Source organism: Pseudorca crassidens, chromosome 9, assembly GCF_039906515.1.
Source record: "Pseudorca crassidens isolate mPseCra1 chromosome 9, mPseCra1.hap1, whole genome shotgun sequence".
Classification (NCBI taxonomy): Eukaryota; Metazoa; Chordata; class Mammalia; order Artiodactyla; family Delphinidae; genus Pseudorca; species Pseudorca crassidens.
The window spans coordinates 64,055,683-64,083,518 of record NC_090304.1 but is presented as its reverse complement, the minus strand read 5'-3'; the positions used below and the strand labels follow the sequence as shown (position 1 = coordinate 64,083,518).

The 27,836-nt window shown below is 34.9% G+C and overlaps 1 protein-coding gene across 4 annotated transcripts; it reads right to left on the bottom strand.

The window, feature by feature from the left end:
• On the bottom strand, positions 1-27,836 carry HIKESHI (heat shock protein nuclear import factor hikeshi). 4 transcript variants are annotated; one of them, XM_067750635.1, is made up of 6 exons: positions 27,573-27,834; positions 25,697-25,794; positions 25,171-25,408; positions 6,826-6,977; positions 1,016-1,134; positions 1-80 (listed from the first exon to the last, which is right to left on the bottom strand). In XM_067750635.1, exons 3-6 carry the CDS (start codon positions 25,319-25,321, stop codon positions 26-28), a joined length of 477 nt encoding a protein of 158 aa, XP_067606736.1. In that variant the 5' UTR covers positions 25,322-25,408; positions 25,697-25,794; positions 27,573-27,834; the 3' UTR covers positions 1-25. The 4 variants fall into 4 exon arrangements, with proteins under 4 accessions (XP_067606736.1, XP_067606733.1, XP_067606732.1 ...); XM_067750632.1 differs by lacking the exon at positions 25,697-25,794 and having other exon boundaries at positions 1,016-1,074; positions 27,573-27,836; XM_067750631.1 differs by lacking the exon at positions 25,697-25,794.

Here is a 27,836-nt window from a genome sequence, read left to right as displayed (position 1 = left end):
TCCATTAAAAATTATTTTATTCAAATTATGTTTTCCAAAAGAGAGGGTTCTGTGCTAGTCGTCTTTGAAAGTTTTCATACCTACAAAAGAAAAACATATTTATAAGAAATTTAATTAGAATCTTTCATAATGTGACAAATGACTCATCAAAAAGCAAATAACTTTACATGTCATTTCTAAAATGCTAAGATTAAAAACTTAGAAAGTTAAAAGTTAATCTGGGAGTTTAATTATTAATTTATAAAAGACAGCAAGCATAGTGATTTAACTGGCTGTATCAGAAAGCACAAATCATAATAAATTTTATTAATTTTTTTATCTTTTGCAAATCTGAGAGCTAGAAGGGACCTAAGAAAAAATGAAATCTAACTCCTTCTCCCTCATTTCATAGATGAGAATAATTTGCTCAAGGTCACATAGCTACATTATTACAAAGCTCAAACCTAATACATTCTAGTACAATCCATGCTATACCATGCTACCACTTCTCAGCAAACTCTCCTTATGTATCTCCCCAACACTGGGATATTCAAAGTGAAAAGAAATATCTATAAAACAGAAACACAGAAAAGCTGAAGAAATAGATTCATGTACAGGGTGCAGTATAAACCACTCCGATGTTTCATACATGTTTATTTTAGATCAAGACTTTCTACTTATGAAAAAAAAAGTTCATTGATATTTCAAGCCTCATATACAGTACTTACAATTCAAAATATAAAAAAATGTACAGACCTTAACTGTGGTCCCTAAAACATAAGCAATTTTATTTTCCTGTCTTTATAAAGCCAAAATGGCTACTATATAACAAAATATTATTTGGGGTAAAAATTATTCCTAATGTGAACTCTAAAATACATACTTTTTAATTGCATGCAAATGTTAATGTATTCTGATGTCCACAATAAAAGAATATGTTTAAATGTCAAAGAAGAAATACATTCACAAGCAAAAAACACACATTTTTTGTAGGTTACTAGAAGCCTTAATATGAGAGCTACAAAATGCCTCATACCATTTCAGAACCACATTTGCCGGAATGAACATTTCAGATGGACTTGGTGTCATCTGGGCCTGAGAGACAGCAAATGATGAAGCAAAATTGTAGAAGTTGTCTAACATCTTTTGTGTGAACTAAAAGTTAATAATAAATAGATTAATGGATTATACTAAATACTCCATTTAGGCCTTAATATTTTTAATTAAAAATGTTGTCATATTAACTTGGTTTAAGGACTGTGAGTTCTGAGACAATCTAATGCTGAACATTAAGGCAAGTCATAAAATGACATTATGCCACAAAATCGTAACAATCTGCCTTTAGTACTTTCTTTATATCTCAAAGAATTTCTATGATTATCAAATATTTTAAAGTTTATAACATATTCATTTTGGGAAAAAAAAAGAAAAAATGTTTTTTCATTCAAAATATCTTCTTTTATCTCCACCTTTGGAGATGCCCCTCTCCTCAAATACCACCCTCATCAAATCAACCTATTTTCTCATATAAAATAGTAACCATATCCAAGAAGTCTTTTTCTTACCAGAAAGATAAAAACTTAAGTATAAAAAAGGAACAACTGGTTACTCACCATCAATTACAAAGAAGAGAAAGGTAACACTATTTCATTTCTATTTCCTGGTCTGTTCATTCTCACTGCCCCTCAAATGGGCAAATCCACTAACATCCTCCAAGACTCCTTTGTCGAAGCAAGAAGTAAACTGATTCACATTTCTTGAGAATCAAATGGGTTTAAGCACTAAACCCCAAAATTAATGAACTACTAACGATAATACTACCTTTTATTCACTCAAAAATAATCTTCCCAACATCACTTTCTCCAAAACATAAAACTAGCCATGAAGGTTCTTGCTGTCTCTTTTCTACATGGAAGAAACATCTTATTAGGGTTTTTGTTTATTTAATAATATCGAGGTAGTTTAGTCCAAGAGACTCTACTGTCAAGGTACTTGAACCAATATCAGAGTTGAACCAATAAGATCACTAACTAAAAGATCAGTACCAGGAGAAAAAAAATCAACAGCAACCCTCCATACAAGCAAGAAAAATTTTTAAATGTAACTTTAAGAAGATCCAATTCATGACAGAAACAAAGTCTGTAAGATACCTAGGGGAAATGCTAAGACAAGCTAATAGTAAGACTTTTGTGGAAAATATTTTAAGACTGTCTTGAGAGATAAGAAAGAAAACAAATGAAAGGACTTATATACCATGTTGAGTGGAAAGATACAATATGTTCACGGATGGGAATACTTAATGTGATAAAGGCACATTAAACCTATAAATCCAATGTAATTTTCAACTAAATTCCAACAAGATTTTTCATGGCACTTGACAAGCTGATACTAAAATTATTATGAAAAATACCTAAGCCTATTTTGATGACTAGGAGGAGGGACTTGGCCTTCCAGATATTAAGATTTTTCCTGGCAAAGGGACAGGCAAATAAACTAACTGGAATAAAGGAGAGAGCCCAGGAACAAACCTAAGCATATGTGACACATGATATATGACAAAGATGCTATTATTCAGAATAAAAAAAAAATGTGGACTAACTATTCATTTAATGGGACTAGAACTAGTTTTCCATAGGGGGGAAAATGAGTTTAGATCCCTTCCCATACCACACACAAACACAATTCAAAAAGTACAACATTAAAAGCCTTAAGAACTATAAGAGAACATAACATCTTTACATATCAGCATAGGGAAGAATTTCTCAAATACAAAAAACCCACAAATCATAAAGGAAACAACTGATAAAATTTGTCTACAGAAAAATATGTCTGTATGCAAAAGACACCATAAACAATACTCAAAGACAAGGTAGGAGAAAAAATTTACAACATATACAACAAAGGATTATTATCCATAACACATAAAGGCCTTTTCCCAAAAAGCTAAAATTAAAAAGTGCCAAAAATAATACAACAGAAAATTGGGGAAAATTATATAAACAGTCAATTCCTATAAAAGAAAATACATATGCAGGCCAAAAATCTGAAAAGATGCTCAACTTCACCAACAGTCCAAAAAAAAACCCCAAAACAATAGTAATATTCTAATTTCACCTATCAAGTTTGGCAAAAATTTAAGGTCTTATAAATATTACTAAGAACGTATAAAAACATCTACCATTGGAAATGGAAAAACAAACTGCGGCTCATTCGTACATATGACATATGACAATTAAAACAAACTAAATCGATTCCATGTATCAACACAGATAAATCTTTAAAAATAATGCTGAGTGAACAACAGTAAGTTGTAGAAGTTTGTGCAGTATGATACAAACATTTATATCCATTTTAAAAACATACGAAAGGGTAAATAACAAGAAGTAAAAATAGAAGAACCAGAAAAAAAGGGATTCAACACAGAAGAGAAATAAAAGGAATTTCTGGAGTAACGGTGAAAGAAAACAATACCTTAACAACAGCTATGCAACAGACCAAGAGAATAATCAGTCCACAGTGGAACAAAAAAGAGAGTTCCAAGAGAAATGTTTCCAAGACAAATTTTAAATTGCTATATTTAAATATATTGAATGGGAATTTACAATTGGCAGAGTTTGGGCATAAATTATTAGAAATGGAAATACAGAAATCCATGCAAAGGAAAAAAATGAGAAATTTATTAACCAGGATAAATGAAAAGTTATACAGAACAAGAAATATAATCATAGCACTACACATGGCTCAGTTTTGAAAAACATTTACCAGGTCATAATACTGAAAACTTTGAATACTAACTTAATGAAAATCTATATTGGAAAGGTGGGGAGAAAAGATATCTGTGTATTTTGGAGAACAGCGGATTAAGAGAGCTAAATCATGTTATGTATCGGTAAGTCAATGGAAAATACCTATAATAAATAAATTAATAAAGAAAGATTAATCAAGTTTCTTCTGACACATGGAAATAAATACAAGAAGGAGGGAAAAAAAATGAGGGGGAGGTTGAAAGTGACTGCTGCTGAGAGGCAGAATAAAGCAGAATATAAAAGGTATAATAGAGGACAGCTGTTTTACATGTAAAACTATTTGATTTTCTAAACCATGTACTACTGATAAAAACTAAAGTGAAGTAAGAATAACTAAGAGCATAAATTAGAAACACGTTTAAAAACACATATACAAATAGTACTATACATGTTTTGTGAACAAATATGAAAAATTTTTTAAGTACTAAAATACAGATAGGAAAGATATATAAAGTTAGAAGAGTAGCTACCTGGAGAGGAAAGGGAAGAAGAGAAGCAGAGAGCAGTGGGCTGTATCTGTAACACTTTATATAATTTTTTAATTAGTAGCAAATATAGCAAAATGTAACAGTTAAATCTAGGTGGAAGTCTTCAAATATACCCCACTATAAAGAGAGCTCTGTAAGGATGGGTATTATTTTGTCTACCTATTTTTATCTGTTTGTTCTTAAAAAATGCCTCGCACACAATAGGTATACAATAAATATTTGTGGAATGCACTTTTCTATATATTAAAATATTTCATAATAAAACATTTAATAAAATACATATGCTTCATTAAAAAGCTCAAATAACTTATAATTATAGAGTAAAAAGTCTTCTTGCCCCTCTCCAGGGATAACATCACTTTGTCATGTATTTTCCAGACATTTTTCAAATACAATCTATATGGGACACTATAAGTATTGTTTTACAACTTGCTTTTTTCAGTATAGTTTATTTTTTTTAGTTACTGACAAAATTTTTAACACCCAGATTCTGCCATTCTTTAATTTGGCCCATTCTCAAGAGATCATATGACAAGTCGGCGCTTAAATTCATGGCCACAATCCTCAAAAATGTGCTTCCTAGCAAGCCCAGAAGGTTTCTCTAGTCCATTCACCCTCCTCCTCTCCTAGAGGACTTGTTTAATAATCCTTTTGGTTTAGATTTCCAATACTTCTTTTCCCCTCAATCTTAGCTGATGACCTTGCTTCCTATTTCACTGAGCAAAGAGAAGGAATCGAGAGAGAACTTGCACAACTTCTCATCAGCACATTTACCAACCTCCTGTGTCTGTCTGTGCCCATATATCCATTACTATAAACACTGTCCATTATCCTATCGAAAACCTCCCAATACGGTCTTATTTCCTACTCAAGGACACCACTTTCACAAGCCTCCCCACCCGCCTGCATCATCAATTTTTCTCTCACTAATGCTTCATTCCTGTCAAACATGATATAATATCACCGATTAAAAACAGAAAGAAAAAAAAATTACTTGTCCCCATAGCCCCCTCAAGCAACCAGACCATTCACCTGCTGTCCTTTATGACAACACTCGTCAAGAGTCATCTATATTCACTGTTTCCATTTCCTCCTCTCCAATTCACTCAACCTCGCTGCAAACACCCTTTCCACCTCTATGAACTCTTGTCAAAATCTTTAATAACTTTTACCTTGCTGAATCCAATGGTTAATTCTTAGCCTTCATCTTACTTGACCCATCAGCAGTGAATACTACTGATCACTTCTTCCTTCTTAAAATCCAGTCTTCGCTTGGCTTCCAAAACAGCACTTTTGGGGTCTCCTCCTACTTCAGGCTGCTCCTTTCATTTCTCCTTATCCCTTAAGCGTCTCAACTTTGAAATGGCCCCAAGCTCTGTCACTGGCCAATTTTTCTATTTACAGTTACTTCTCAGTGATCACATCCCCTTCCCAACTTTAAATACCACCTCTACACTGATGACTCCCAAATTTTTACTTCTCTTGAACTCTAAGCTTGTCTTCTCCAGCTGGGTATCTAACAGGCATCCCAAACATAGTGCAATCAAAATTCAACTCCTGATTCCACTCCCAGCCCATACTTGTTCTTTTCACAATATTCCTGTGTTCTTGTTCCTGGATCCAACACCCTTGGAGCCATAGTTGATGTCTCTATCTCAGACCTCACATGTGATCCACACCATGAAACACCATTGGCCCCATCTTCAAATTATCTCCAGAAATCAACTACTTTTCATCACCTCCATTTCTACTTCCCCATACTTCCTGGTTCAAGTCATTAAAATCTCTCACCTAGATTTTCACAAGAGCCTCCTAACTGATCTTCCTCCTTCCCTCTCTGCCTCACTACAGTTTCTCTCCAAAGATGCAAAAGTGATCCTTTAAAAATGTAAGTTAGATCATATTACTCTCCTGCTCAAAACTCTCTTATGTTTTCTCTTCCAAACAGAATATAAGCCAAAGTCTTTACAAAAGCCAATGAGGTCGCATATGATTTATCCTGCAGCCACCTCCCCCATAATCTCCAACCTCATCTCCCATCTCTCACCCTCGTTCACTCTACCCCAGACACAAAGTTTCACTTTATTCTTCAAACATAACAGGGCCTTTGTAATAGCTATAACTCTGCCTAGATCATTCTCCCCTTCAGGCCTCTGCCAGACAGGTTAAAAGTCAACCCTTATGGAATTGTGTCACTTTAAGCTCCACGAGGACAAGGATCTTGCTCATCAGGTTTACAACTGTATACTCACAGCCTAGCATACTAACTGTGGGAGGAAAAGAAGAAAAGTTAATATTTAAACCCATTTTAAAAAATCACTTTGAGCTATTTTATCACTATAAAAACTTAAGTCTCACCAAAGCATTTATAAATTTTAAAATACCTATAGAGAGGAAGACAAACTGAAAATATTCATGGAAGCCAATAACTTGTATCATATGTGTTTACCTTCATTTTTACATGAATTCTATCTACCACCAAGCTAATTTCTAGAGTACAGAATGTGATTTTTAAATTATTTTAGAAAATAATGAAATGTACATTCCATTACCTGAGTAAATGAGTCAACTGAAGACACAGCAGCATTACCTACAGGAGTCTGCTGAGCCAGACTGTCCAATAATTCCACTGAAATTCCAATCTGAGCAACAGATGGAGTTCGGACAATATTCATGGCTCCAAAAGGGTGCTGGCTTCCTTCTCCTGAAAAAAATTAACATGTGCCACATATTTTAAATTTAACTTGTATACACACAAATTCCTTTATAAATATGTGGGGCTTCCCTGGTGGCGCAGTGGTTGAGAGTCCGCCTGCCGATGCAGGGGACACGGATTCGTGCTCCGGTCCGGGAAGATCCCACATGGCGCGGAGCAGCTGCGCCCGTGAGCCATGGCCGCTGAGCCTGTGCGTCCGGAGCCTGTGCTCCGCAACGGGAGAGGCCACAACAGTGAGAGGCCCGTGTACCGCAAAAAATAAATTAAAAAATAATAATAATAATAATAAACTATAAATATGTGAAGAGCCTCTGATCTATATGCACTAAAAAGTTCTGTTACATGAATGTTTGTCTCTTCTCAGATAAATGTAAAAGGATGCCTAGCTTTTACCGTATTAACAAATAATTAAGAAAACCAAAATTTTCCTCACCAGAAAAATAGCTGTTACTTTTCTAAAACTTACAAAATTATTGCAGCTAGAAATGGAAATTAAGAGAATAAGAGAAAAATAAATGAGCATTAACTAGATAACAGATTCTCAATGCTAACTCTGAGGGAAGGATATTTAAAAAAATTTTTAGAATTAGTTTTAATATTTTCTGATTATTCCACTAAAGAAAGAGATTTCATTGCCATTAATACTGATAACGACATGGCATATTTTACTAAATGTCATAAATCACCCCACTCAACACCTGATGATCTGTTATCAAATAAGCAATAAAGGAATTTGCAGCTTATTCGGAAAATAGTAATTTTCGCCTTTACAATATATTTATTTACAAGTAAAATATATAATACATCATAAATATATAAAATATATCAAATGTGTATTTGATATATCTGAGCCTCTAAGTGTTAGCTAACTTATACATGAAAAAATAGACCAGTTTTATTAATCCACATAAGACATAATCAGAAAAGTTAGTCTAAGAAAAAAAAATCATACAATGAATAGATTTTTGATTTATCTGCTTTTTATATGACTATGTCTAAACAAATACTACAGAACTCTAGGACAACACACATCCCTAATAACTAGAACACTTACTGCAAGTATCAAGACTCATTAAATTTTCAAGCATATGAATACAAACATAACTGTATTTTTCTGTGCTTTAAAAATACACACACTTCACTAAACATGACTGGTTTAAGATATTTTTGGTATTTTGAAATTATTTGTTTTACTTAATTTCCACATATTTGTGAATTTTCCAGGTTTACTTCTGTTACTTCTAATTTCTATCAATGTGGTCGGAGAAGATACTTTGCATGATTTCAATCTTTTAAAATATACTAAGACTTGTTTTGTGGCCTAACATACAGCTATTCAAGGAAATGTTCCATAGGCACTTGAGAAGAATGTATATTCTGCTTTTGTTGCATAGAATGTTCTACATAAGTCTATTAGGTCTAGTTGGTTTATAGTGTTTTTCAAGTCTTCTGTTTCCTTGATGATCCTCTGTCTAGTTGTTCTGTCCATACTGAAAGTAAGGTATTGAAGTTTCCAACTATTACTGTTGAACTGATTATTTCTCCTTTCAACTCTACTTCTGCTTCATGAGGCTCTATTAGGTACACAAAAGTTTGTAATTGTATCTTTTTGATAGACTGACCCTTTGGTTTCGGTTTGCATAATTTTTTTCATCCTTTACTTTCAACCAATTTATATCTTTGAATCAATAGCTGTACCATGTTTTTTAATCTATTCTGAAAATCTCTACCTTTTAATTGAAGGGCTGAATTTCATGTTAAATAGATACTTGCCAGTGTACCATTTTAATTCCCTTATCATTTCCTTTATTATATATATATATTTTTATTATAATCTTTAAATGGTTGCACTGGTGATTACAATTAACATCTTAAAATAGAACAACTCTAGTTTGGATTAATACCAATTTAATTTCAATAGTATACAAAAACTTTTGCTCCTATGTAACTGCTTCTCTCCCTTATATTGTTGTCACTAATTACATCTTTATACCTAGTATGCCCATAAGCAGACTTAAGAGTTTTTGTTTTATGCCATTGTCTTTTATATCAGATAGGAAAAGAAGCAAAGTTACAAAGTATGTATTAAGGCTTTCATAATTACCTGTATAGTCACCTTTAGCTGTGTTCTTTTTTACTTAACATGAATTCGAATTACTATCCCAGGTCCTCTCATTTCAGCCTGAAGGACTCCCTTTAGCATTTCCAATAGGGTAAGTCCTCTAGCCACTATTCCAATTTCTGTTTATCTGGGAATGTCTTCATTTCTCCATTTCTGATGGCTAGATAATTCTTGATTGACCTTTTTTCTTTCAGTACTTTAAATATGTCATCCCACTGCCTCTGGTCTAAATGTTTCTGATGAGAAATCAGCCATAATCTAGTAAGGACCCTTGTATGTGATGAGCTGCTTCTCCTGCCACTTTCAAGATGCTCTGTCTTTGGCAGTTTATCATGTCTTGGAGTGAAGTTTATCCTACTTGAGTTTGAGCTACTTAAGTGTGTAGATTAATGTTTTTCATCAAATTTAGAGTTTTAGGGCAATTATTTCTTCAAATATTCTTTCTACCTCTTCTCTCCTCTTCTTCTGGGACTCCCATTATGCATATGTTGGCATGCCTGATGGTGTCTCACAGGTCTCTAAGGCTCTGTTCATTTTTCATTCTTTTTCCTTTCTGCTCTTCAAATTAGGTATTTTACCTATCTTCAAATTCACTGATTCTTTTTTGCACCTACTCAAATCTGCTTCTGAAACCCTCTAGTCAAATTTTCATTTCAGTTACTGTACTTTTCCACTCCATAACTTATTTCCTTAAAAATTTTTTTCTATTGGTATCTTCTATTTGATGATACATCATTCTCCTGATTTCCTTTAGCTCTTCAAGAATATTTGAGACAGCTTCCTTAAAGTCTTTGACTATTAAGTCCAATGTCTATACTTCTTAGGAACAGTTTCTATTCATTTATTCTGTGAAAGGGCCTTGTTTCTTGCATGCTTCATAGCATTTTGTTGAAAACTGGATATTGAATAATGTGGCAACTCCAGCAATCAGATATTTCACCTCTCCTTAGGGTTTATTGATACTGTTTATTGTGGCTGTTTCCTTGTTTAATGATTTTTCTGAACTAATACTATAAAGTCTGTATTTTTTGTCATTTGTGACCACTGAAGTCTCTGTTCTATTAGGTTAGTGGTTAGCTAGTGAATGGAAAGAGATTTCCTTAGAAGCCTGGAACCAAAAAATTCTCCCAGTGTTTGCAGGTAGGCTTTATGTGTTGAGACATGCCTTCAATGCTCACGCCTTTGGGCTTCCCTTGTTGTACAGTGGTTAAGAATCCGCCTGCCAGTGCAGGGGACACGGGTTCGAGCCCTGGTCCGGGAAGATCCCGCATGCCGCGGAGCAACTAAGCCCGTGTGCCACAACTACTGAAGCCCACATGCCACAACTACTGAAGGCTGCACGCCTAGAGCCTGTGCTCTGCAACAAGAGAAGCCACTGCAATGAGAAGCCCGCACACCACTACAAGGAGTAGCCCCCGCTCACCACAACTAGAGAAAGCCCCTGCACAGCAACAAAGACCCAATGCAGTCATAAATAAATAAATAAATAAATAAATAAATAAATAAATAAAATTTATTTTAAAAAATACTCATGCCTTCAAGGTCAGCCAGCAGGAAGAGCTTAGAACCTTCTTAGGTCTTTCCCAAGCATGTGTACAGCCCTGGACACCCATGTGGTCTTTTAGATTCCCAGGAATCCCCAGGAGAATTTCAAAACCCTTGTTCCCCAAAGTATCTTATTCCCAGCCTTTCCTTCCAAGCTTTTTGGTTAGTCTGTTATTTGCCCCAACTGTTGTCACTGCCTCAGGCAGCAGTGACTAATACATTTACCTGTAAACATTTTTGACAAACATATGCAGAAAGTCATTTTAGCAGTGGAAGAGTTCCAAGTTAAAAGAGATAAAGGTGAGCCTCTTAAATCAGTCTTCCAGGGAACCACAGAACAAAACAAGTTAATTACAATTAATTGTGAATAAGGTCCATTCTGCTCCCTCTGGTATCAGTACCAGTACCAAGAACATGGTCTGTTATTTTCAAGGCTACCACTGAGCTGAGGAACAAGAGTTGGGAGCAGGGTAGATTAACTACCACAAAGCTCACCGTTCTTACAGAGATTCAGTGTTTTTTCTTGATTAAATGTCCCTCTGGTTGCGACAAGCCTTTGGTTAGTTTCCAGAGTCCTGAAAAAGTTGATTCTGAGAGTTTTTGCCAGTTTTTGCTGTTGTTGCTTTTATGGAGGGATGAACTTCTGGAGTTCCTTACTCCATCCTTTTAATTGTTTTAAACCTAGAATTATGCTAAGTCCAGAAAATGTACTGCTATTTGCCTGTATAACAGGCTCCAATGATCTCAATCAAGGAAAGTAGTTCAATACAACCTACTACTGCCTTAGTTGTAACTACCCAGAGAGTGATCGGCCCAAGCAGAAAGCCCTGTCATCTCTAACCTCCATCCTTTATCACACACAAGCTCTTGGCAAATAAGTGAAGCCCTAAGGAAAACTCTCTAAGATCTGTTGCAAAAACTGGGGCTAAGGAAATATTCTCTTTCATTTTAAAGCTCTCTGGGACTAAGACAACTTAAGATGGGAAAAACAAAAAAACCCTCAGTCTTCAGTAATCTTTAATCTATATTTTCAAAGAAATCCACTGTGCAGTTAAACCATTCCTTTAGTCAATCTTATTCTCAAAACGGGCTTGACAGAGTAATTGGTACCCTCCAAGTACATAGGTTCTTGTTTGCAAACCATATAATATTGGAAAGAAACATTGGAACGTAATGTACAAACTTACAGTGAGTGTTTAATTTTGGATATGAATTCTTGACAGCCAAAGTAAAAAGATAAACATGATCAGTTACACTGAGTCTTATAACCAAAAAATTAAAAAACAAAAACAGCAGGGAAAGTAAAACATCTGACCTGGTCTTTAAAAAAAAACATACATTACAAAAAGTTCTCAGTAACATTCCAATAGTAAAAGCAGCAGCAAATCTTTTAAGGTTGTTTCTCAAAGTATCCCTCTTCACTAGCCTAACACAACTCAGAGGAGAAAATCCTATAGGAAACTAGTGCTTTACTGTCAGTATACAAGGAAAAGCAGTCATCATCATTTACTATCTGGGTGTGACTCTTTTTAAAACTATATACACTTCATTTCACAAAAAAATGTTCAAAAGAATGAAGAGATATTAAAAAACTTTATTAGAATTTTCGTAAGTACTAAAGTACAGCAAACTCAAACATCCATTCCAGATTTCCCACATTTGCCTGGTTTTTAAGTTATAAATAGCCAAAATGGGCCACGTTCTCTGAATACAACTGTTCCTCAAATGTCACTAATAAATGTGGATCTCTAATAGATTCGAGCTTATCATCACTTCTGGTCTTTCTTCTGGCAGTTGCATTGTCAAAGTGCAATACTTGAAACCTTGATATTTTGAAAATTTTAATGGCTCATAATTTATTGAAGAAAGAATGGCTACCCTCTTTGATCTGTAATTTGCAAAACATTGTCATTTTCAGACTTATAAACATTATTTAGAATAATCAATCCAATTAGTTTCATTCATTTCTACATTATCTTCTCATCACCTTTGTATACACACCCACTTTCAGCAATGTCCACTTACAAACTGTATCCAGTCAAATTTGGAGACCAAACGTAAGAGATGAAAGAATACCAGCACACATCCTTTTACCACATGTCCAAGATTTTGTCACAAAATACTACGTGATTAATTCCTCCTTGCTGAATGACTAAATGGATAAGAATACCATATTTTCTTTTGGCCCTTAGAAATATACTGTTCAATCATCCATTTTTTTATTTGAGAAAATTCACCTAAGAGACCATGATCTGAAGATTCAATCTTGAGATTTTGCTTATATGATCAACTTCACCACCATCATGAGTCTAGAATGCTGCTATCTGCCTCATTGTATTCATTTTCTTTAATAAATTTATTTATTTATTTTTGGCTGTGTTGGGTCTTCGTTGCTGCGCACGGGCTTTCTCTAGTTGCGGCAAGTGGGTACTACTCTTCGTTGTGGTGTGCAGGTTTCTCACTGCAGTGGCTTCTCTTGTTGCAGAGCATGGGCTCTAGGCACGCAGGCTTCAGTACTTGTGGCACACGGGCTCAGTAGTTGTGGCTCGCGGGCTCTAGAGCACAGGCTCAGTAGTTGTGGTTCACGGGCTTAGTTGCTCCGCAGCATGTGGGATCTTCCCAGACCAGGGCTCCAACCCGTGTCCCCTGAATTGGCAGGCAGATTCTTAACCACTGTGCCACCAGGGAAGTCCCTGTATTCATTTTCTGATTCACACAAAATTGTGAAACTTGTTCCCCTGTCAATTTTCTTCTCTTTGCCATCATGAACAAAATATGAAAAATTATTAATTCCTAATTCTGTCCAATAAAAGCAAAAAGCAGACAATGAAGATGGTGTCTCCAGTCTCCTTTTATACTTCTTGAAACATGACATAATCCTTTGGACAATGCAATATGAAAACCATAGGATAAGGCAATAGCAAACTAAGGTGCACATGCTAAATCTGGCCCATAACCTGTTTTTGTATGACCTAGGATAGGACATACAATAGTTTTCACATTTTTAAGGTTGTTTAAAGAAGAATATGTCACAGAGGCCATATGTAGTACACAAAGCCTAGAATATTTACTATCTTAAGCTTTACAAAAATGTTTGCCAACCTCTGCTTCAAGTAATTCCATCATTTTTCCTTTTTCTTATTGTTTCAGCCTTTCTTTTCTTCCATAGTTGAGAATTAATGAGAAATGATGAAATAATTCCTTGGATGAAACAGCAAAATGTTTCAAGATATAGACAAAATAAGATCACTAATATCCTCAAATGCACATTAAATTTATAAAATGGTCCAGTGGACCCATATGGTAACTGCAAGATAGAATGAGTTTAAAAAATATATAAGTAAATGTTTTCTCTGGAAGACCTCTACAGAAGAATAAAACTCATGAAATATCAATCTTTCTAAGAGTTATAAGTGCCCCCAAAAAGAAACCAAAAAACTAAAAGTGAGTCCACTGGTTAAGATACTTTTGGTGTGCATAGCAGCTGGGATGAAGACTAAAGAAAACTGTTATGCCAAAAATAAGCAATTCACTATGAAGTGGCATTTGAACATGACATATGCTAAAAAGCTACAGAAAAACAACTTAATTATGCCTGCTGAAAATCCTCTTAGTATTGAATATAAATATTTAGAAATCATATATGTGTGTGTGTGTGTGTGTGTATATATATATATATATATATATATATATATATATATATATATATATCTCCTTAAAACCTCTGCTTTATTTCTATTGATAGCCTGACAAGCCTGAAATTACATTTTTTACTCATGCGTATTCTAAGAGCTATGTGACTTCCAAAGGTCTATCAATAATAAGTACTTTAAACCAGACAAAAATAACTTACCTGACATTGTAATATGTCTAGAATTTGTTTGTCTGAAATGTATTTAAACTATCAATATTTACCAAGTATCTAAAGTCCATCACTGTGCTCTATACACGCTAAAGAACACAAGGTAAAAGATACACAAACAGTCCCTACTCTCAAGGAGCTTACACTCTAATAAGTCAGTAACAATTACTTAACCTTTCTGAATAGATTTCATTATCCGGGTGATTTTTAAGATTCCCTCCTAGAGCTGTCTTTCTATGATTTTATAAAAACGTAATAACCATTCCTTGAGCACCAACTACGTGCCAGGCACTATTATGCATTTTGCATTATCTCTAATGCTCCGCAAAACACATGCACTGTAGGTATTATTATCCCCGTTTTACCTGGATTCTCTTCTAAGGCTTAAAGAACTTGGTCAAGACTACCCAGCTAGTCGTGAGTATCACTGGGATTCAAACGGGTCTAGCAAACTCCAAGGTTGATGCTCATTCCCGTCCATTATCCTACCTGTTTACAACAAATTCTGTAGTATGAACTCTTAACTGCTTTTTATTCATTACTTACTTCACAATAAGCCATTCAAGAAAGGAAATCAAGAAACATCAGGAAGTAAAAGGTTCCCATTCTGGCTCTAGTTCCACCGCATGCAAACAGACTAATAGTAGTATCTTGAGGTGTTGTTTTGTCCTTTCTAATCCCCTTGACAAGCTCAACCCAATCTTAAAATGAAAACTAGAATAAGTTTAAAAGTTTCTTCTTGGCAACTGAGCTAGATAAAATGAGAGACTGTATATGTCATGTGTAGAAGCCAAAGCAATGACATTAAAATATGGCAGCAAACCCAAAAAGAAAAGAGCAGAACTATAAAGAAGAAAGTTAAGTGATGATTTATGACAAACTCTAATTTTAACATTTCTTAAAAATTCCTTTTTGGTGCTAAGCCTTCTTTTCATAGATATTTTTAATGTCACTGCCATGAAAGACAAAGAAAGGCTGAGCAATGTGTCAGATTAAAGACTAAAGAAGTGTGACAATTAAATGCAATGTACAATACTGACTGGACCCTAGATGGAGGGAGCAGGAAACTGCTATAAAAGGCATTATTGGGAAAACTGGCAAAACTTTAATGTAGAATGTATATCAGACAAGGTATTGTATTAATGTTAAATTTGTTGAATTTGATCATTATACTGTGATTATAAAAGAATATCCTTGTTCTAGGAAATGTATGCTGATTTATTTAGGAGTAAGGGGGTATGATATCTACAACTTACTCTCAAAAGTTTCAGGAAAAAAAAATATCCAGAGAATGATAAAGAGTAACGAAATTAATGAATATGGGAGAATATAAAAAATTCTTTACACTATTGTCATAATTTTTCTCTAATTTTAAAATTATTTCAAAATAAAGTTGCTCTAATTCCCTAATGCAAAAATTTTTTTAAGTATCAAAAGTGATACTTTTAGAATTTCATTCCAAACTAACACTACCTCACAGTAGGGCCCTGGCCAAAAAAATAAAAAACAAAAAAAAGGTAAAACCCCAATATAAGGTGCATAGTTCAGGTGCCTAAAACACAAAGTATCAGCCTTTTCTCATAACAAGAGTATTCTACAAAGCTCTACCGCATTCATTACTCTATTTTATTCATATAAATATATAATCCCTCTTTATAGCACAGGTAATTTAATCAACTATTTCTTATTCTTCTATTAAGTACAATCACATACTAAAGTGCTAAAGACACACAAAAAAGTATTTAAGTTCCACATAAGTGTTTTCATTATATCTGACCTAATGTCCTACTCCCCCACCTGCTATTCCAATCTTGGCCTCTTCCGTTGCCCATTCTCCACATAATTCTCCACTGTAGATGTCACTGGAATTCTCCCTGACTGAGGCACTGAGCCATTTCCTCATTGTATCTTGAAACACTTTAAAATAGTTAACCTACAGAGAAAAGGAAGGTTTTAAGTTGAACTTAAGTATGTGTATGAAAGAATATGTGGATGTGGCTTAAACAAACTCTTCAAATAGGATATGAACTCTACAAATAATTACTTTTGACAGACATATGCATATAAACATGTATAAATATGAATAATATAAATTCTTTCAGTTACATATTTTTGGTAAAAGAAACTGCTTCCACCTTCCGAGTTCAGAATTAAAAATTTAAACCTTAATTTAAAAGAGTGTGCTCATGTTAACATTACCTGGCATCTCATTATTCATATATAACAGGTTTTAACAGATGCTTAAGTTGTTATAAGTGAACACCAGCATTCAGCTGACCTACTATATGAATGCTGAGTTTTTTTGTGCATCTTACAGTTTAATAATGCTACTAAGGCTAGATATCAACTTCAGAACTCAGGTAAGAAATTTTAAGAAAAACTTTCCAAAATTACTGTGAAAAAAATTCAGAAAGTACTGTGAGACCTGATAATACTTAATATCATAGAACTAGAAAGAAATACTAAAATTATGTGGAAAATGAGTTTCTAATTCTAATTACAGATACCTTTTGTGTTAATGAGATGGACATACATCAAAAATGGACATACATCAAAAAAGCAGCCTATCTCCCAAAAGACTTCATTAAGAAAATGAAAGATGCAGTCCACTGAGAAAATTCCCAGTACAAACCATGAAATGTTTCTCTGGATGAGATTAAGACAAAGCAAAGGTGAGCAAATAATCCTTTTGCCTCTGCTATTCAACTCTGAAGGATGTGAAAATTCTGAACTTTGGGGAAAAAATGTAGAGTATTTATAAGAGATCTTTTGGCTTCCTATTACACATATCTGATTCTCCCACATGCTACTAAGAGATGCAATGTTTAACTTCAGTATGAAGATGATGAGAATGGAGATAAATATTTTTAATTCAAAATAAATTACCAAAATGTGATTTTTGCCCTAAAGTTTTCATTTATATTCAGAATTTCACTAAGTGGGCTGACATAGCAAGGAAAAGTGGAGATGACACGCAATAAAAATGACCAAATCCAGGTTCATAGTTGTCAAATACAGATGTTTATTTTGTTAATATTAATTCATGGTACAGTGTAAAAAGTTAACGATTCATATAATAATCCATAGAGGAACCACTAAAAAAAATGCAAAGGTAAAAGTAAAAACCCAATAGAAGAAATATGGATTTTAAAAATACTCGATCCAAAAGAAGGTGGAAAAAAAAAACCCAAGATAAAAACTTAAACCTAACCATATCAGTAACATTGAATATTAATGGTCTAACCACCTAATTTAAAAGGCAGAGACAGAGGTCAAAAAAAAAGGCAGCACCTAACTATATACTGTTTACAAGAGATACATAGATTTATCTCAAAGTAAAAATACAGGAAAAATACAGCATGTCACTGGAGAGAAAGAACACTGGAGAAGCTACATAAATTTTAGACAAAGTAGACTTCAAGACAGAAGCATTACCATAATAAATGGTATTTCATATTGATGAAAGGGGCAATTTATTTTCAATCTTAGACACTCATAAAACAGAGGAAGAGAGAACAACTGTTATGTTTCTTTTCGGTATTTCATATTGATGAAAGGGGCAATTCATTTTCAATCATAGACACTCATAAAACAGAGGAAGAGAGAACAACTGTTATGTTTCTTTTCTTTTTCTTGCCTCACTGCACCCTTACTACTTCTATTCAACATGATGCTCAAAGGGCTGGGCAATGCAATAAGGCAATAAAAAGAAATAAAAGACATAAAATTTGGCAAAAAATTGGAAAGAAAGTCTTTCAAATCTATGAAAGTCTTTTTCATAGATGTTACGATCATCTATATAGAAAATTCTAGGATGCAACTAGAACTATTAATAAGGGAGTTTAGCAAGATATTCAATGTGTTACCCCTTCCTTCATCCTCCAGGATACAAAGTCAATATACAAAAATCAATTGTATGACAACACCAAATGCTAGCAAAATATTTAATTTCTCTGACATCCAGTCTCTTGAAAACCAGAAGCTAATAATAAAGATTAAATATATAATACACATGAAAGCCTAGTACAATGCATTGCATGAGCAGATATTCAATGTTACCCTTTCCTTCATCCTTCAAACATTATAAAATCTTCCTAATTGGCTGCTCTGGCTCTAATCTCAACAAGATTCTCCAACCCATCCTAGACAATGATTTTACTAAAACATCATTTTTTTAAAGTATCATTCTCTTGCTCAAACACTTGCCTACCAGAAAAAAAAGTAAACCCCCCATAGCATAACCAGCACACAACAGCTCCACTTTACCTTTAAACCTTACCCCTCGCCCCACACGTCCCAAATAGAAGTCTATCAAGCTACCTTTAAAAGTCTCCTCCTCACTGTCACTTGAAGGTGCAGTGTATACTACTACTTTCATGACTGATGATTTCCAAATGCAATTCCCATCCTCCCACTTCCATCCCATCCAAACCTATTCATACTTCAGGTGCATGCTCTAGTCTAATCTTCTATAGAGCCACTTTCAATTAGCTCAGTAACCTGCTTCCTTTGAATACTGTCTTGGAGTGATCTTAATATTCACCCACAGATACGGAGACCCTAAATGAAAGCAGTCATCAATTTGAAATGTATGTGCTAAGAATGAAGTTGATATACAACAAAGTCTTTACATAAGCAAGTATTTTTTTCTTCTGTAACTTGTTTAATGGAAATGTCTAGAGTAATTTCTAGTATATTTCCCAAGCATTCACAATGTAAACAGACAACTTAAAAATCATGATATAGCAAAAGACATATAATTACCCACTTTTTAAAATACAAGTTCCATACAAACAAATTTTAATTTGTTAATATTCCCTTTTATGTGCTAATTTGAGTTTGCATACAATTTCTGTAAAGCAAAAAATCTCTTTATATAATACTCCCAGTATTTCATGATTTTTACTAAGTTTTTGATTAAATGTCTCTTCCGCACTAAACACCAAGCACAGCATCTAAAGATAAAAATTGCAAGAGACTCATTTAAACTTCCCCAAGTCTCTAACCACCAAACTGTATCTAAGCTTGTGCCTTTTATTTATTTACTTTTTTTTAGGATTTCTAGATCCCATGGAGGGAGGAAGGAAGAAGGGAAGTTTCTTCTTGTTTCTTAACATCAAACCCTCCCTTCTATATTTTCAAGTTTAGTCCCATCCTAATTCTCAACCATCACCCCAGATTGTTCCATCATCAGCCGAAAAGTATATTCATTGTATAACTCCTTTTCAGAACCCAAGAGCCACAAAGAATCTTCTCTCAAACAAAATAAAACTCACAGTAACTTGTTTTAAGATGTCCTACTAACTGCAATTCTCTCAAGAGAGCAATTCTCTCTCTCTGACCAAAACCTTTCTGTGCAAAATTAAGAAATCTGTTCATCAACCAGCAGAGAACCAAACACTGCCAAAGTTTAACATGAAATTTGCTTCACTTCAACTAACCGTCTACCCTCCCTACTCCCATAAAATTCTTCTAGATTTCTTACTTAATAAATTCTCAGTTCAATCACAACTGCCTAAAGTTACTTCAGCAAGTCTCTCTTCCACCCTGATATGCTAGTTAGCTAGGTTTGCTCAATGTAATAAAACTTATAAAGGGCATCTCAAAGGTTCAGAAATATAAATCCATTACAAGTCCACCTGTTCTTATATTTCAATAATACAAAATTCCCTAATATGAATAAAAAGTCTAATCTTCTCTGTATAAATTAAGAATTCTAATACTTTAAACATCCGAAAAGCGCATTTTCCAAACACACTAGGAAAGAACCACCCAAAACATTTTAACAGCATTTTATCATTTGTTTAATGTTGATAATCAATAAGTCTCTAAATATTTTAAGCTGTTTTTCCTTTAATAAAGCATTGTGCTTTACTCATTAAAAATACTGCCTTGAAATTTCATTTTGTTTTCATAGATAAAAGCTATCAAAAACCATGTTATAATGGAAATGATGAGAAATAATTTATTTTTTAAAAGGCAGGAGAATAAAAGAATTACTTTTATCATAATGGAAATAAATCCATTTTCCCATAATGGATTAAGTATTACTCTGGGACTGGATTTTGGACTGTTTTAGCTAACTCCACAGAAAATATGTCACTGAGTAATTATTATTGTTAAAGTTTTGGTTAGAGCAACTGTATTAACTCATTTTTGATTGCTGAATTTTCTCCAGATTGGATGAGATAACACAATAAGGAAATGTCTGGGTTTTTATGATCTCAGAATGTTATGCCCACTGCCCCCAACGTTTTGGGTGTCACAGAGAAAAGGGAAAAGACAGCCGAAGGCAGTGCAAAAATGACAGAAGAAAGCACTTTTCACTATTTCCAAGGCATCTCCTTCACGGAATATAGTGATGATCATAAATGAAAAAGAGATGTTGCACCCCTTTCCCTACTCAAAATGTTGGCAAAGCTAGAGCAAAGAGAAGAGAAGGTAAGGTAAGGTAAGGACAATTAAATTGACAATTTAATTAGTATGTCTCCAAAAACAACCAGTGGGTCCTGGTATACTAGATGGTGGCCAATATTAACCTTAATCAATGCCTATGAGTCTGGGTACAAAATAAGCCTGCACTGTCCCACTATGCAAAGGTTAATAGTTGGCTGGCTACTAGCCTACTGCTGTACAAACAAAACCCACCACTTTATGTTTAAGGCATCGCTATCATGTTCCAAAGGTTCCTCACACCCAAACCAAAAATCTCTCTCTCTTGTCCCAAGTTAGTTGCTCCTCTGCCTATATCGCTTATGACTATTAATATCTACCAGTATCCATTTAATTTTCTAGCATGCTTTCCAACTAGTAATTTGATTAAAAAACTGTATAACAGTATCTATTTCCATTTCTCTTTCATTTTTAAATCAATATATATTCATATAAACATCTATACATTACTTTCTCTTTTCAACAAATGGTGTTGGAACAGTTTGATATCCACTTGCGAAAAAAAAAAATTCGAAGTTCAATCCATACCTCGCACTAAATACGAAAATTCATTCAAATTGGATCCCAGATACAAATGTAAAATCTAAAACTAAAACCATCTAGGAGAACACTTTTGTAACCTTGGGTTAGGCAAAGATTTCTTAGACACAACACTAAAAGCACAATCCAGAGAAGAACAAACTGAAAAACTGAACTTCACTGAAATTAAAAACATGCTCTAAGTAAATCAACTATACTTCAATAAAATAATTTTTAAAAAGATGCAAGGGAACAAATCAATAAACAAGATGTCTGCAGAAAAACAAAACAAAAAAACACACAAAAACACATGCTCTATAAAAGACACCATAAAGAGAAAAGACAATCCAAAAACTAGAAAAACATGTCAAATCACATATCTTATAAATAACTTGTATCAAGAATACATAGAGGGCTTCCCTGGTGGCGCAGTGGTTGAGAGTCCACCTGCCGATGCAGGGGACACGGGTTCGTGCCCCGGTCCGGGAAGATCCCACATGCTATGGAGTGGCTGGGCCCGTGAGCCATGGCCGCTGAGCCTGCGCGTCCGGAGCCTGTGCTCCGCAACGGGAGAGGCCACAACAGTGAGAGGCCCGCGTATCGCAAAAAAAAAAAATATTGATTGTAAGGTTGTCCACTTATCATTGTAAAGTCAATTTTTTTATATATTTGAAGTTATGTTTTATATACACACAAATTCATGACATTCACTTTTTCCGAGAAATATTTAAGTCTTCCTAGTGAATTATTTCATTCCTAGGGAGTGAACCTCTTAATCCTTGATAATGCTTTTGCCTTAGTCCCATTTTTCTAAAACACACCTATGACAGCTTTTTGGGAGGTTCCTTGTGTTAGACATGTTACTGATAAACATCACTATAATTATTAGTTTGCTGCCTTAAAAAAAAAATCCCATCCTGGAGTCTCCATGCTTTCTCTGGTAAGTTTAGTAGGTTTAGATTTATTTTGATAACTGATATATGTGAAATTATTTCTACCATCTCATTTTGTTTTTCACATACCATGTATTTTTCTGTCTTTTTCTTTCTTTTTTTTTTTAAGTTTTCCTTAAAATTTTAACAGGATTACTTGAAAGTAGAATCAATTTTATTACTCTTTCTAAACCACAGGACCTCAGAAAGCTTACTCAGATCACTACCCCTCCTGTCATATGCACTGTTTTCCAGTACAGTATTTAATTCCTGTGCATTTATTTATTGTATTGTTTTATGTAATCAAGTTGTCCTGATTTGTCTATATGTTTACCAATTTCTTTGCTAACTTTGAGTCTGGCATACCCTTCTACATTCAGGGATTCAGTTCCTTCCTATTAAAGTACAACTACCTTCAGTAGTTCTTTCAGTAATGGTCTATTAGTAGTAAACTCTACATCTCCACATGAAAACACATTTATTTCTCCTTCACTTTACAATGATAGCTTTGAGGGTTATTTTATTTTTCCTTGGCACTTTGAAGATACTCATCTATTGACTTTTGACCTCTATTCATGCTGTTGATAAATATGCTAAACTGACTCATTGCTGTTCAGTTATTAATGACTTGTTTTCTCTCTCTGGTGTCTTTATTACTTTCTCTATATATTTAACTTCACTAAAGTGTATTGAGTTGTCCACATTTTTTTTCTACTTATTTTTTCTATTTAGGCACAGCTACAGAAAAGAGAAAAAGTGATTTGATAATGACTGTTTTCTTAATTCTCCCAAAGACTATTCAGAACTAATACCATGCTATATGTACAAGTATTAATTCATTACATACGGTGGATGCCCTAGGACAATGATTCTCAAACTTCAGAAGGCAACAAAAACACCTAGGGAACCTATTTAAATACTTGGATTCCACCCAAGTTTTCTGATTCAGTAGGTCTGGGGTCCTACCACAAATTTGCATTTCTAACAAGTTTCCAGTTAATGCTGATGCTGCTGGTCAGGGATTCATGCTTTAAGAACCACTGCCTTAGGGATTAGGGATAATTCTCTCAGTGAACCCCCACTGAGAAGGACTGTAAGAATCTGTCCTGGTTCTTAAATCTAGAGATTAGTATTTATCATCAATCTCAACAATTTTTAGCTTTAAATATTATTCTTTCCCATTTCTTCTTGTAGAATTCCAACTACATAAATAACAGCAGCTAACAGTTCATCATCTGGCCAGAACTGCTCCAGTTCATTCTTCACAGTCCTCAGGATAAAAATTAAATTTGATCATATCATTCCCTTACTTGAAATTGTTCACTGCCTCCTCTACACATACAGGGACAGTTCTTTATGGGGAGGGACACATGGATGGGCTTCAGAGTACATGCAAACTTTTTAGTATTTACATTATGTTTATATTATATTACACATACTTTTTATGACACTATCAAATAGGTCTGTGATCTAAGCATGTTAAAAATTGCTAGCCTATTAAATTCAAATGAGTCAGTGGGATACATAAGCTTTTCAGCTTTTCATGATCCGTGCCTGCCTATCCTATACACCATAACTTGTGCCGTTCTGAGCATACCACGATTTCAAACTTTCATCATTATACCCATATTACCTCTACCTAGAAAAGAATGCCCAATAGGCCTCTCACAGGCCTGACAGACTCCTACTTATCTTCTCAAAAGGTCCAATATCATCTCCTCCCAGAAATTTTCCCCAACCTACTTAAGAGTTAATTGTCCCTTACCTATTCTCTCTCAGCACTTTGTACAAACATCCGCAATTACTTTTCACCCTTCTAAATATTGGTCCATAGAACTATCTTCCTTTGTAAGAATATGAGTGATCTCAGGCAAGAACTTAATCATTATAGTAGATATCAAAGTGTTTGTTAAATATATAAACATGTTACCTAAATATAACTTTGCCTTGGACGTTACAGACTATTTCCAGGAGAACACATATTTATAATCTAAGACTTTTCATGTCTGTTTTTATCTAGACTTTCAAAGGAACCAGATATTCAATGGGAGTAAATGCTACCTAGTATCATTCTCAATTTCTAAACAAAATACTTTCAAGCATCAAAGCAAGGATTGTCCCTGTAAGATCTAACACCTGCAATGTCAATACAACCAACAGAAGAACACTGAAGGGGTAATCAAATCTAAGAGCTCAAAAGATCTTCGTAGAAAAAAAGGACTCTCATTGTATTTCCTATACAAGTCTCCTTGGTTTATCTGTTTATTTAAACACTGATGTGCATATTACAAATTATGAGAAGATTCCTCTCATTTTTATTAAAACACCCACTAATTCAGAAAAATCCCTTTACAAAGGTATATAGCATACAAAGAAAACCACAGTGAGTGGTTCTCTCCAGAGGCAGAGGATGGATGGGAGTGTAAGTGTAAGGGCTCTTCACTTACCATTTTTCAAATGTGTCAGTACCATCTGATTTTTTTTTTTCCGGCCGTGCCATGCTCACAGCATGCAGGATCTTAGTTCCCTGACCAGGGATGGAACCTGTGCCCTCTGCAGTGGAAGCATGGAGTCTTAACTACTGGACTGCCAGGGAAGTCCCTGATTTTTTTTTTTTTTTTTAAATAATGTTACATATTACTTCAGCAATCAGAAAAATATAATAAAAAGTAAAAAAAGCCACATTCTGTGTTATGCTATTTAAGAAAAAAGTTTAATTATGAAACTGTTTTAATATATTATTCTTACCAGATTTAAGACCTGAAATTTTGAAGATGGCACTTGGTTTCCCATTTGTGACAAATCCTAGGAGTTGCCATACTGGCATTCCATTTGAATCAGGATAGGAAAAGTAGACAGATCCTCCCATTCCCTCAGGAAATGGGACTGTTCCCAGCATAAAAACCACAACATGGTTGATATTTTCATAATCAGGCAAGTCAAAAACAAACTTATCCTCTGCCACTTGCTGTGCAGCTGTTTGCACCTAGAATATAAGAAACTCGCCTTAGTGAAATAGTTTGATAAGTTTCTATAGCCCTTTTAGTATTGCTGTAAGCTCTGTTACCAAATATAGTCAATTATAGTCATTATATCAAGTATAACATTGGATCAATCTGATAATCTATGGAATTACCAAATACACCAAAAAGAGTGCTTATTTTAATAGAAAAATCTAAAAATATACATTTAGCCTTAAAATGACTTAATGAATGTAATCTTTCAAAAACATAACTAAATTATTTCAGAAGTGCCCTGAAAGGATTTTACTTACATAAATAAATCACTACAGCTTCAGAATGTTATAAAAATGAAAGGTTGTTCAAAACACCATGCACCAAAGCTTTATCTTCTAGTTTGAAGGTAAAGAACCTCGGGTAATTAAAATGGGTAAGCAATTCAGAAGTTATTACAGTCAATCCTCATTATTTGCAGATTCATTATTTGTCATTTTGCCTACTCACTGAAAAATATTTGTAACCCCCAAATTATTAAACCCTCCAGTTTAAATACAGAGAATAAAACAAAGGAAGAAAGAACATAAATATAAACCAAAATGCCTATTAGTATTAAATTCAATTTTACCAGTTTTTGGCATGCATAATCTTAAAAGGCACATAAAATCATGGTATCTACAAGTCTTGAAATAACCATCAGGTAAAATAAATATTTCTTAAATGTCAACTCTGTCAAAGGCACCAGACATTCTGTTAATCTGTATTATGACACTCTAATCCTCGACCTTAGGAAAAAGGGTACATCTTTTACTGAGTCCATAACTTTAGATTTGGTGAATTTTTCTAGTCAAAGAATAATGTAGTTAAACGTTGAGGCATCACTAGGTCTATTTGCCCTTCATTTTGATTAACATGTTCAAATACTCCAGAATTAAAAAGTCAAACACCGTCAAAGAAAATCTTGTCATGAAGGAACCCCTACTGTATATCCATTATGTAGGTTAGGTGTTAGGTAAATAGACACAGGCACTGCTATAACTAAATTCCTTCCAAATTAGTAGACAACACGGATTCCATAGGGCCTTTCTATTCTTTAGAAAAACACACACATTTTAAATGTTATTCGTTAACGAAATTCGTCCCACACTCAATCCCAGGCTGGTCCTTTCATTCTTCCTATCCGGAGCAGAAGCAATACAAAGTTATCCCACCAATATTATCAATCACCACCATCACCAAAAGGGGCCTCCCAGTCATTCAAGGGACAGACAATAAATCTTCTGAGGATAGCCATCTCCAATTTATCTCTGTGGTTCCTTAGAACTGTGTACACACTACATTATCAAAAATTGATGAAAAAATTCAACAAAGGGGCTGCAACATTTAATAAAGCAGGGAGAAAAAAATAAAGAGAAAGAATTCTAGGTGAAAGGAATCAGGTCTGAAATGGATTTCTGAGTGGCTTCTACGGAGGCAAGCAAGATTCACCCTCCAGATTCTTCCGGAACAATCCCAGGTACTTAATTCATTTACCTAACAATTCGGAAGGTTACCTCTTTTTACCAATAAGGAAATTCACTGCTCACGCTCCTTCTGGGGTCATCACAGATATCGCTCACGCTTTAAGTTCCAGGCGTTTCTATCAGCCCATTTCCAATTACGTTAAGCATATTTTTATTAGGGCCCTTCCAAAAGGACCCAGCAGTTATACTTTGCCCGAGTACCTTCATCTTCGACAAACAGGACGCTACAGACTAGATTCAAACACCACATTTACCTCGAATTCACTTTATGAGCTCAGGCGAGTATTTATACTGCCAACTGAGCTTTAGTTCCTCAACTGCAAAATGAGAATGAGAACCACCATCTCACGAGTGACGGTTAAGTTTGCAGTGCCAAATAAGCGCTACATGGATGGCTGAGATGACTAGGAACAGACAAAAGGCGCGCATTGCCTAGGATAATGCACACTCGATAAATGGCAGCTAATGGTGTGACTGCTACTCTGAAAAGAGCTGTGGGGAAAGGAGAGCGAACATCCCAGCGTCCCACTGCCCACCCTCACACTCTCAGCAGTCAACTAGACGTTGAGGGGGCTTCCCCGCATCCCGCGCACCGACGCACCCTCCCCTTCCCGGGGCCTCGCCCTCGGCGTCCTGCCCCCTCCCTGAGACCACCCGGCCCCATCCTCACCAGCCTCCCCGCCACCAAGCAGCCAAACATGGCGGCGGCGGCTCCGCTCAGCCGGCAAGGACCCGAAGCCGGGGACTAGAAATCCTGGGTCTACTGCCCTAGTCGAGCCCAAGAACCTTCCAGAACGTGGCGGAGGGTGCCTACCCCTCCGCTACATAGCGAATAGGCCAGCGGCAGGAACGCTTTCTGCACCCGCGACCTCTAACCTCGCCTTCCTAACCAGACCGCCTCTCAGGCGACGAGTACTTCCGGGGCTCACACCGC

Coding starts and splice junctions, on each gene's coding strand:
- HIKESHI (XM_067750631.1), bottom strand. CDS start 27,602: ATGTTTGGCTGCTTGGTGGCGGGGAGGCTG. Junction 6,978..25,170: donor AATTTCAGGTCTTAAATCTG/GTAAGAATAATA, acceptor AATTTTTTTCAG/GAGAAGGAAGCCAGCACCCT. Junction 81..1,015: donor GCAAATGTGGTTCTGAAATG/GTATGAGGCATT, acceptor TTTCTTTTGTAG/GTATGAAAACTTTCAAAGAC.